This window comes from Oncorhynchus clarkii, chromosome 15, assembly GCF_045791955.1.
Source record: "Oncorhynchus clarkii lewisi isolate Uvic-CL-2024 chromosome 15, UVic_Ocla_1.0, whole genome shotgun sequence".
In the NCBI taxonomy this organism is placed as follows: Eukaryota; Metazoa; Chordata; class Actinopteri; order Salmoniformes; family Salmonidae; genus Oncorhynchus; species Oncorhynchus clarkii.
The window spans coordinates 17,454,497-17,466,792 of record NC_092161.1 but is presented as its reverse complement, the minus strand read 5'-3'; the positions used below and the strand labels follow the sequence as shown (position 1 = coordinate 17,466,792).

The 12,296-nt window shown below is 41.9% G+C and overlaps 1 protein-coding gene across 6 annotated transcripts in view; it reads left to right on the top strand.

Moving 5' to 3' along the window:
* The first annotated feature begins 4,479 nt into the window (after window positions 1-4,479).
* The window catches only part of LOC139366989 (brefeldin A-inhibited guanine nucleotide-exchange protein 1-like), a 93,459-nt gene continuing 85,642 nt past the window's right edge, over window positions 4,480-12,296 (top strand). For 2 of the 6 annotated variants that reach the window (XM_071104820.1, XM_071104823.1), the window contains exon 1: window positions 4,485-4,792. In XM_071104820.1, the coding sequence (XP_070960921.1) occupies window positions 4,669-4,792 (124 nt within the window). In that variant the 5' untranslated portion in view covers window positions 4,485-4,668. Of the gene's footprint in view, window positions 4,793-12,296 lie in introns of all 6 variants that reach the window. The other 4 variants (XM_071104819.1, XM_071104818.1, XM_071104821.1 and 1 more) reach the window with 3 other exon arrangements.

The following is a 12,296-nucleotide window of genomic DNA, read 5'->3' as shown; positions in this document are numbered from 1 at the left end:
AATGGCCACTAGATTGACGCAAATAATCCTGATATAATTCTGCCAGGTAGGCATAGGCTACTTTGTAGCTAGTTAACGCTTAATTTAGAAGGTTTTTGGGAAAGCATTTCCATCTACCAGAAGACGATTAGGCCTATCATTAGCATTGCTATATTTTTCCTGCTCCTTCATTGTCTGAAACCAGGATGTTTTATCTCATATTATGAGGCATGTTTCAAAGTAGCTTATTGCCAAAATCCCACCATAGAAATGTGGAGGCAATTATTTTATAAAGACTTATACTGGTTTTCTTTCAAATTTCTTTCATTGTCTAGCAGCCAAAGGCATTGTCCAAGTCATATTAGCAACCCATGATAATAATTATAACAATTTTAAAAAATGATAACAATTATTGTTGCATCTTTAGATCTTCCCTCTTTCAAAATATCTAAAGGATATTTACATCTCTGTCCTTGAAACCGCTTGCATGTGCAGTGCACATTTTAGAACAGTGTTTTCCCGCATAGGCCTACCGCCATGTGCACATTGCTGAGCCTAAAATGTGAAATAATCGTTTTTGAACATTTTAAGCTAAACATTCTAATCTGTTCCATCAGTATTATTAATTGATATGACATATACCTCCACTACACTACTTTGATATGCATCATGGCAATTAAGAAGTGAGTAAACGCAATATGTGGGCATAAGCCGTATGTATACCTGCATGTTCCACCCACTAAACCACTGAGCTAACTGCTCTAGATGTCTTCTAAAGACATTTTACATTAATTGTGGTAGAACAAGGTCATACAAATGTGTTTATATGGTACAAACAACAAGGATGCCTAAAGTATCAATGAAGGGATAGTTCACACAAACTACACAATTACGTATGGGTTTCCTTGCCCTGTAAGCAGTCTATGGACAACGTATGACAGCAAATCATGCTTTAGTTTGTTTAGCTGGCCACTGTTCCAATGCAAATTCAATGCAAGTCAACAGTACCTGTATTGTAATTTTTGCACTTTATGTATCTAAAACTGTATTGTGTAACTCAATGAAGTTACTTATAGATAATTTGGACATTAACGTAAAATGCTTATATAGGTACAATTGGCTTGCATTGGATTTCTTCTACAAATGCAGAAAAGTTATCATTTGAAACAGTATCCAGGTAAACAAAACCAAAGCATGGATTGCTGTCATATCTTGCCCATAGGCTGCTTACATGGTAAGTAAACCCATATGTAATTGTGTCTTTTGGTTGAACTATCCCTTTAACAAAGTGCCTTGAAATGGACTTTAAACGCTTTTTATAATTCTGTAAAGGATAAGTTTATATTTTTTTATCAAGGGAAAATGTTTACTTTTGATAGAAAGTGTAAAGGACATTTACTGAAATGTAATACATGTTATTTCTTTTTTATGAGGTTGTCACGTGGATGTTTTCTTTGACATCACTATCATTACAAACATTACAATAGCATCGTTTTACGTAACAGCCCACTGGACACAAACATCAGTTCAACGTCTAGTTTTGATTGACATTTGGTTGAGTTGTCAACTAACGTGAATGCAACGTGAAATCAACAAAAATTGTCACCATGTCATTTATTGGATTTATGTTAAACGTTGGGTGAAAAAATACAAAATGCCCTTATGTTGATGACTTTTTGCAAATTCAATAAGTTTTCCACGTGGATTCAATGCATCACATCGATTTATGGGGTTGAAATTATGTGGAAACAACGTTAATTTAGGAATAGGCATCCCGCTAGCGGGACAACTTCTGGTGAAACTGGAGGGCGCGCAATTCAAATAAATAATTGTAAAAATTATGGATATTAAACATTTAGGTACATATGTGTCTTATATTGGCTGCAACCTTAAATTCTTGTTAATCTAACTGTGTTGTCCGATTTACAGTAGATATTACAGCGAAAACCTGCCGTGCGATTGTTTGAGGACGGCGCCCACATCAAAATATTTTTCCACCGGCACAGGTTTCTTACATTCACAAATAACGATTAAATATTCACTTACTTTTTGAAAATCTTCCTCTGATTTGTCATCCAAAGGGTCCCAGCTATAACATGTAGTGTTATCGTTTTGTTAGATAAAATCCTTCTTTATGTCCCAAAAAGTCGATTTAGTTGGCACCATCGATTTGAGTAATCCACTCGTTCAACATGCAGAGAAGGAAATCTGAAAATCTACCCCAAAACTTTGTTTCAACAAGTCAAAATAAATTTATATTCACTCTTTAGATACCTTAAAATGTAATCAAACTAAAATATTTCTTACGGAAAGAAGTATGTTCAATAGGAAACCGATTTTAGCAGATGTGTCCTGTCTTCATGGCGCGTAAACACGAATTTCCAAGACTGTGTCACTGTACCTAAACTGATATTTCTTATTTGTTTTTGAAGTTACAAGCCTGTAACCTTGAACATGGACTGCTGACACCCTGTGGAAGCCATGGTAATTGCATCCAGGGAGCTCATTTTCAATATGACCTCTTTCCTACATTTATTTTAACATTTATACAAATGTGATGTGGATGACAATGATGACTTGGTACCAGATGGGTCACAGTTAGGTTTTTTCTAATTTCTTCTCCCCCTGCCACCCAAAACTCCCTTGATCACAACACTAAATAACTAATGAAGAAAGATCCTTGTGCTGTCTGTCTCTTAGACATCAATCAATCCTGTGTGGGTGTAAGCGACTGCGTGTGTTTATTTTACCTTTATTTAACTAGGTAAGTCAGTTAAGAACAAATTATTATTTTCAATGATGGCCTAAGAACAGTGGGTTAACTGCCTTGTTTATGGGCAGAATGACAGATGTTTACCTTGTCAGCTCGGGAATTCAATCTTGCAACCTTCCGGTTACTAGTCCAACGCTCTAACCACTAGGTTACCTGCCGTGTGAGACAGTGTGAGAGACTGGTAAGAATGTATCAGGATTCTCCCTCCAACTTGGGTGTAAAGTACTAATAATGGTTCTGGATAAGCAACCAAGACACAGAGATAGATATTCATCTTCAAAATTGGCAGGGGATGTTCCTGTATTGAGAAAAATGCTTTGCTACCACCATATGCTGTACATTTCATGTTGTTTGAACTAAGACACAGAATGGTATGGTACGAGGATCTTTCAATACTGGCACTTTAGTGGCTTTTAGCCTCAAGTGTTAATCAAGTACTCTCTTTCATAGATCCTCTTCCTTTGCTGACGCTGCAGTTTGGGTTACCTTTCGTTTTTCTACAAGTAAACAACATCATGGCTCACTTTCAAGAGTGCAGTATCACCCTACCTTGGGTGAAAAACAGATTGATTGCAGGGACCAGACAAAGGAACAAACAGGTCTAGTATTTTGTTCAATATCACATCCATTATGCTAGTTATACACAGTATAATGAGTTATTTAATATCACATCCATTATGCTAGTTATACACAGTATAATGAGTTATTTAATATCACATCCATTATGCTAGTTATACACAGTATAATGAGTTATTTAATATCACATCAATTACACTAGTTATACTCAGTATAATGAGTTATTTAATATCACATCAATTACACTAGTTATACTCAGAGTAATTAGTTAGAAACACAGTAGAGTTTGTTAGATTCAATATTTTGTTGATCCTGACTCTGATAATTTAAAGCCTTCTTGTGTGGTTCTTTGACCAAGAAGAAGAGTGATGGAGTGCTACATCAAATGACCTGGCCTCCACAATCACCCGACCTCAACACAATTGAGATGGTTTGGGATGAGTTGGACCCCAACAAGTACTGAGTGACCCCAACAAGTAATCATTATATGTGGGAGCTCCTTCAAGACTGTTGAAAAAGCATTACAGGTGAAGTTGGTTGAGAGAATGCCAAGAGTGTGCAAAGCTGTCATCAAGGCAAAGGGTGGCTACTTTGAAGAATCTCAAATATAAAATAGATTTTGATTTGTTTAACACTCTTTTGGTTACTAAATGATTCCATGTGTGCTATTTTATAGTTTTGATGACTTCACTATTATTCTACAATGTAGAAAATAGTCAAAATAAAGAAAACCCCTTGAATGAGTAGGTGTGTCCAAATTTTTGACTGGTACTGTATTTGACAGATGTTATTGCGGGTGTAGCGAAATGCTTGTGTTCCTAGCTCCAACAGTGCCGTAGTATCTAAAAATTCACAACAATACACACACATCTAAAAGTAAAATAAATGAATTAAGAAATATATAAATATTACGACGAGCAATGTCGGACTGGCATTGACTATGTAAACATTATTAAAGTGACCAGTTTTATGCATCATCTCATTATTTTACATGTGCATTAGTTTGAAAAGGCAGGAAGGCGATTGCTTTGCTCCCACAATATTTTTTAAATGAATGTAATATAATCATGATCAGGTAGATTATTTCTATAGTACACGCACACACACACCCTGCTGCCTCACTGCGGCCGTTTTTTAACGTGCGTGACGTCGCTTCCTTCCAACATGGCGCAGCTAGGCAGGTTGCTAATGGCAATCTGAGGGATTTACCCCACCTTCTGTCTTTATTTATGTCTGTATGTTAGGGCCACTGCCGCTGTCCTCTCGAATAGAACACATCGGTCTGGAACGGCTGCTGCCCTTGGGACAGGTACTACTCCTCGCCCCAATTCCGGCGCGCCATGTATGAAGGCAAAAAGACGAAAAACATGTTTTTAACCAGAGCTTTGGAGAAGATCCTGGCCGACAAAGAGGTTAAAAAGGCTCACCATTCGCAATTGCGAAAAGCCTGCGAGGTGGCACTCGGTAAGTTTTATTTCTGACATGATCACAGTCTTAGTTTGTAATTGATTTAACAACGTCATGCATCTCTGGTTAATACTGTCTACTATGTTTTCGGCTGCTGCGTTGTCGCCAGCCCCAAGGTTCGCGAAAGTATACGACTCCTTGGGCTACATTGTCGCAACAAAGTCGTTCTAGAATCTATTGGCAACAATGCAGCTACAGTTGATATGTATTTTCGCTCAATATTTGAGGTTTTATTCAGGTAAAGGACGGTAGATAGTTGTTGAATATACAACTATCGAGGTGGCATTATAGGTTCTCGGATAATCATCGCTTAGTTACTCTGTGTGGATACGGAAATGGTGCAAATGACAGGGGTGTGTGCCTCCTTTGACAGTTGCAAACTGCTACACTAGTTTATTACGCACACAACTGACAATACCGTGCTGTATAAATAATTAGCTATTAACTGAAAGCAAACTGTCACTGTTATTATTTCCAATGATAAAACATTATGGAATTGCTGCTGCATTTGTCTGCAGGTCATAGGCTGCAGGCTACATCAAATCGTACTCTATACAATTATTCCTGCAAGAAGAAGACGCGATTTTAAATTGTTAGACTGATATGTGCAAATCATTTTGCCACATTACTTTAACTTTTTTTTCTGATGGGATCGTCTGTGTGGGTTATACGAAGCAGTCTGTCTACTCTGCTCTAGAAACCCAGACTGTCCTGCGTGCCTGGAGAGGGGGGTCACGGCTGAACGGGATACAGTTTATGTCAAATTGACGTTTAAAGTTGAAATGTTTAGCATTTTACTAAATCCTGACCCTTTTCCTAACCTTAACCCAATTATCCTAACCTGCTACGTAAATTGTCCTAACCTGCTACGAAGTCAATTATTGTCAATTCTGACATAAACTGTATCCCTTCTAGTCGAAACCGTAGAGGGAGTGGCGTTGAAAGAAAAACAAGTAGCCGAGCTTGGCAGTGAATGTTGGCTACTGTGATGTCTTTGGAGACCCGGATCGGCGTTTATGTCTTGGGTTGTCCCCAAAAATACATGCGCATCGGGAAAGTGGCAGATGTATCATTCGCACCAGGTGCATTTAGCGGCATTTAGCTGAAACGCGTCTTCACACTATAGCCTATTTCCAGTGGTCCTATGCCTTGTTGAATTTAGAAAGAGGAAGGGCCCATCTGAACTTCACATTAATAATTTTAATCTGTCATGAAAAAATGTCAGGACAGGTTTTGTTTTTCCCTGTGTAGTCATTTCGGGTCCATTTATGTGTTTTTGGTCAAGTTGGCAAACGGCTTGGAACAAGTTACTCTCTGTTCTGCTACTCCAGTAATCTGACACTGCTGGTGAAACAATGACCCCACAGCCCACCTTTGTTGTTGAGCAGCCAGTGAGTCTAGCTTATCTTCATTTTACTGTACATGTCTCTCCACTGTTTTGGGGGATAACAAATGCACATTACTACATTACATTGACATTTTAGTCATTCAGCAGATGCTCTTATTAAGGGCTTGTAAAGTAAGCATTTCACTGTAAGGTCTACTACACCTGTTGTATTCAGCATTTCACTGTAAGGTCTACTACACCTGTTGTATTCAGCATTTCACTTTAAGGTCTACTACACCTGTTGTATTCAGCATTTCACTGTAAGGTCTACTACACCTGTTGTATTCAGCATTTCACTGTAAGGTCTACTACACCTGTTGTATTCAGCATTTCACTGTAAGGTCTACTACACCTGTTGTATTCAGCATTTCACTGTAAGGTCTACTACACCTGTTGTATTCAGCATTTCACTGTAAGGTCTACTACACCTGTTGTATTCAGCATTTCACTGTAAGGTCTACTACACCTGTTGTATTCAGCATTTCACTGTAAGGTCTACTACACCTGTTGTATTCAGCATTTCACTGTAAGGTCTACTACACCTGTTGTATTCAGCATTTCACTGTAAGGTCTACTACACCTGTTGTATTCGGCACATGCAGCAAATAACATTTGATTAGATTTTTGATTTGACTTACAGTTAGTGCATTCATCTTAAGGTGGCTAGGTGGGACAACCACTTATCACAGTCATAGTAAGTAGATGGGGGTGTGCTGTGGGATTATTTAAAATAGTATTTGAAGAGGTAGGGTTTCAGAAGATGGCCAGGTACTCTGCTGTCCTAGCTGCAGCGGCAAGCTGGTTCCTCCACTGGGGTGCCAGGACAGAGAAGAGCTTTGACTGGGATGAGTGGGAGCTGCCCTCCCTTAGGAGTGGGAGGGCAAAGAGACCAGAGGTGTACTCGGGTTAGGGTGTAGGGTTTGTACAGAGCCTGAAGGTAGGGAGGGGCAGTTCGTCTTGCTGTTCTGTAGGTAAGCACCATGGTCTTGTAGTGGATGCGAGCTCCAACTTGAAGTCAGTGGAGTCTGTGGAAGAGCAGGGTGACATCTGAGAACTTGGGAAGGTTGAAAACCAGGTGGGCTGCAGCATTCTGGACAAGTTCCAGGTGGCACACGCGGGGAACCCAGCCAACAGAGAGTTGCAGTAGTCCAGACGGGATATGACAAGTGCCTGGATTAGGACCTGCACTGCTTCCTGTGTGAGGTAGGGTTGTACTCTACTGATCTTGTAGAGCACGAACCTGCAGGAGCGAGTCACTGCTTTGATGTTTGCAGAGATTGAGAGGGTCTTGCCGTGAGCAAGGTTCTTTGCACTCCGGAAGGGGGACACAGTGGAGTTGTCAACCGTGTGGAGAGGCCTTGGAGCGGACAGGCCTTCCCCGGGAGGAAGACAAGCTCCGTCTTGTTGAGGTGGAGCTTGAAGTGGTGGGCCGACATCCAAGCTGAGATATCTGCCAGGCACGCAGAGATGTGTGTCGCCACCTGGGTGGTGGGAAGGAGATAAGTAGTTGAGTGTCATCCGCATAGCAATGATAGGAGAGACCATGTCAGGATATGACGTAGCCGAGTGACTTGAGAGGAGAGGAGAGGGTCTATAACCGAGCCCTGGGGAACACCAGTAGTGAGAGCATGTGGTGCAGATACAGATCCTCTCCATGTCACCTGGTAGGAGGGGCCTGAGACGCCCAGCCCTGAGAGGAGGATCTGATGGTTCACGGTGTCAAAGGCAGATCTAGGAGGATGAGAACAGGGGAGAGAGAGTCAGCTTTGGCAGTACTGAGAGCCTCCGTCACACACAGGAGAGCAGTCTCGGTTGAGTGACCTGTCTTGAAGCCTGACTGGTTAGGGTCAAGAAGATCAATGAGAGAGGTAAGGTAGCGAGAGTGTTGGTCAGAGGCAGCACACTCAGTGGACTCAATAGGCTGAGTGAATGAGGAGTGGATGTCATCAACCTTCTTTTCAAAGGATACAGAGGAAGAGAAAGTAGAGAGGAGTGGAAGAATAATAGGTCCTATGGAAGTTTAGAGTAGTTTTCCTCCATTTTTACTCAGCTGCCCGCAGACCTTTTCTGTTGGCTTGCAATGAGTCACTCAGTCACTGCGCAGGAGGGGTGGGCCGAGCCAATACGCAATGCTATTATGTTATTACACTGTTAGTAACATAATTGAGTGGCTACATGTTAGCATGTTCAGTAAAACGTACTCTTTTGATGTAGAAATATTTGATTACACATTTCTGTAGTTTTTCCCCATTGTGTTACATAGGCTACTGTGTTTATGTTAGCATTAGGCTATGTACTTCCTGGGTTTGTGTTGTGAGATTATCCTAGATCGGCAGAGAGTCTGTAGTAGGAATGAAGCTCCCTCTGCATTCATAAACTGAATAGCCCAGATTAGTCAGAGCATCACAGTGTGGGTGTTTTAAGAGCAGTGAGTTTAACATAATGCTTCCTCATACCTATTATCAATATGAAAAAACACCCATACTATGTCGTGGCAGAAACTACAGGATGCCATCCTTATTAGGCACGATTCTAAAGGTGATTTTCTTTTTTCTTGTACCTGAATTAGTATTTTTCATGATAACCAGCTGTGATTTTATTCAAACGCTTGGATCTTGTACTTATTGGAGGTGTGGATGTAGAGTGTGAATGCCACTCATCCAAAGACACTGAGAAACTCAGTAACCACTGCCTGTCTAAACAACTGGGTCACCCAGTATACTCAGAGACTTACGCAATCTTCCCTCTTACCTTGAGGCACAGAGACATCTCTGAGCGAATGCCACTACTCACTGACAGTCCCTCTGATTGGGATACATTTAGTCCTCACCGTCCTCCTCTTTGGGACACCTTGTAATCCTTCCAAGACAACCCCTAGTCCCCTATCCACTACCAGCTACCCCACATTCCTACCCATTACCTCGAGTCCCCTACCAACTACCCCTCGCTCCCTACCTACTACCCCTAGTCCCCTATCCACTGCCCCTAGTCCCCTACCCCCAAGCCTCTACCCACTACCCCTATTCCCTACCCATAGTCCCCTACCCACTACCCCTAGTCCCCTACCCACTACCCCTAGTGACCTACCCACTACCCCTAGTCCCCTACCCACTACCCATAGTCCCCTACCTAGTCCCCTACCCACTACCCCTAGTCACCTACCCACTACCCCATGTCACCTACCCGCTACCCCTAGTCCGCTACCCACTACCCCTAGTCCGCTACCCACTACCCCTAGTCACCTACCTACTACCCCTAGTCACCTACCCACTACCCCTAGTCACCTACCCACTACCCCTAGTCACCTACCCACTACCCCATGTCACCTACCCACTACCCCTAGTCACCTACCCACTACGTCTAGTCCCCTACCCACTACCCCTAGCACCTACCCACTACCCCTAGTCACCTACCCACTACCCCTAGTCCCCTACCCACTACCCCTAGTCCCCTACCCACTACCCCTAGTCCCGTACCCACTACCCACTACCCCTAGTCCCCAAGCCCCTACCCACTACTCCTAGTCCCCTACCCCTAGGCCACTACCCACTACCCCTAGTCACCTACCCACTACCCTTAGTCCACTACCCCTAGTCCCTTACCCACTACCCCTAGTTACCCACTACCCCTAGTCCCTTACCCCTACCCACTACCCCTAGTCCCCTACCCCTAGTCCCCTACCCACTACTCCTAGTCCCCTACCCCTAGTCCCCTACCAACTACTCCTAGTCCCCTACCCCTAGTCCCCTACCCCTAAAAGGATCCCAAAAGGGTTCTACCTGGAACCAAAAAGGGTTCTTCAAAGGGTTCTACTATGAGGGACAGCCAAAGAATCATTTCAGGTTCTAGATGGCACCTTTTTTTCTAAGAGTGGAGACACGTCATCAATCTAATAAAACTGTAGTTATTTTTGTCACTTTGACCAAGGATGTTGTATCATCTCTAGTAGAGGGAGACTGATTATGATTTTTCAACGGCGATACTGATACAGAATATTGGAGGACCAAAAAAGCCGATACCGATTTAATCGGCCGATTTAAAAATAAAATTAAAAATTAAAAAAAACGTATTTGTAATAATGACAATTACAACAATACTGAATGAACACTTATTTTAACTTAATATAATACATCAATAAAATCAATTTAGACTCAAGTAAAAAATGAAACATGTTCAATTTGTTTTAAATAATGCAAAAACTAAGTGTAAGAGAAGAAAGTAAAAGTGCAATATGTGCCATGTAAGAAAGCTAACATTTAAGTTCCTTGCTCAGAACAGGAGAACATATGAAAGCTGGTGGTTCCTTTTAACATGAGTCTTCAATATTCCCAGGTAAGAAGTTTTAAGTTGTAGTTATTATAGGACTATTTCCCTCTGTACCATTTGTATTTCATTAACCTTTGACTATTGGATGTTCTTATATGCACTTTAGTATTGCCAGTGTAACAGTATAGCTTCCGTCCCTCTCCTCGCTCCTCCCTGGGCTCGAACCAGGAACACAACGACTCGAACCAGGAACACAACGACAACAGCCAACTACTAGAAGGCTCAGAGCGAGTGACATTTGAAACGCTATTAGCGCGCGCTAACTAGCTAGCCATTTCACTTCGGTTACACCAGCCTCATCTCGGGATTTGATAGGCTTGAAGTCATAAACGGAGCAATGCTTGATGCACAATGAAGAGCTGCTAGCAAAACGCATTAAAGTACAGTTTGAATGAATGTTTACGCGCCTGCTACTGCCTACCACCGCTCAGTCAGATACTTAGATACTTGTATGCTCAGTCAGATTATATGCATCGCAGAACACGTTAGATCATATCTAGTAATATCATCAACCATGTGTAGTTAACTAGTGATTATGATTGATTGTTTTTTATAAGGTAAGTTTAATGCTAGCTAGCAACTTACCTTGGCTTACTGCATTCGCGTAACAGGCAGTCTCCTTGTGGAGTGCAACGAGAGAGAGGCAGGTTGTTATTGCGTTGGACTAGTTAACTGTAAGGTTGCAAGATTGGAACCCCCGAGCTGACAAGGTGAAAATCTGTCGTTCTGCCCCTGAACAACGCAGTTAACCCACCGTTCCTAGGCCGTCATTGAAAATGTTTGTTTTTTAAATCGGCGCCCAAAAATACCGATTTCCAATTGTTATGAGAACTTGAAATCGTCCCTAATTAATCGGCCATTCCGATTAATCGGTCGACCTCTAATCTCTAGTGTTGTTCAAGGATGTTGCATGTGTTGTTGATATTCAGCCCTCTTCTTGTAGGTTTGTGATCTTCCTTGTAACACTATCCAATACATGACATTTGTTCTATTGAAAAACTAAGTCGTCAGATCGAGTATGTTCTCACTTTCACTGTGGACTTTTGCTCTTGTTCAGGAAAACATCCTGTAGCAGCTTGGGTTCTCACATTGTCACAAAGAGGCAGAACAGTGACGGAAGCATGAATACATTCATCTTGGACCACAGAGTAGGGGGCGGGCGCCTGGCGCTGCCCACCTATTCCGAGAATGAGGTTATGATTAATTTCATTCATGATGATTAAATCGTTTACTAACGCTGGATTCCAGACTGTTTCACAAACAGCCGTGATTGGAAGTCCCTTAGGGCGGCCCAGCATAGCCCAGTTCTGGCCAGGGTAGGCCGTCATTGTAAATAAGAATTTGTTCTTAACTGACTTCCCTAGTTAAATAAAGGTTAAATACATGTTTTTTAAAGGTAACCAATGTGTGTCACAAGTTATCAGGATAGAGGGAGGGAGTGACCAGCTGCAACGATGTCAGGGCTTTTCCAACGGTCACAGAGTCCAGTAGGGTCGAAACACATTTCTCTTATTCCACAGTCCTCTGCTCTCACAGCAGCCTGTGAATACATTCAGTTCACACACACACACACACACACACACACACACACACACACACGGGCCTGCTGTGGGAATGTAGCAGTCGGTCCACAGTATATATTATACCACGGGGTCTAGATCTAATGTAATTGGTCATATCTAGGATAAGTCACCGCCAGTCACCTGATGTGTCAGGCACTACAATCAAAACGTTTGTTGTTTGCTAGTTCAATTATTGTAGCTTGGTCAGCTTGGGGGACAGTACTGT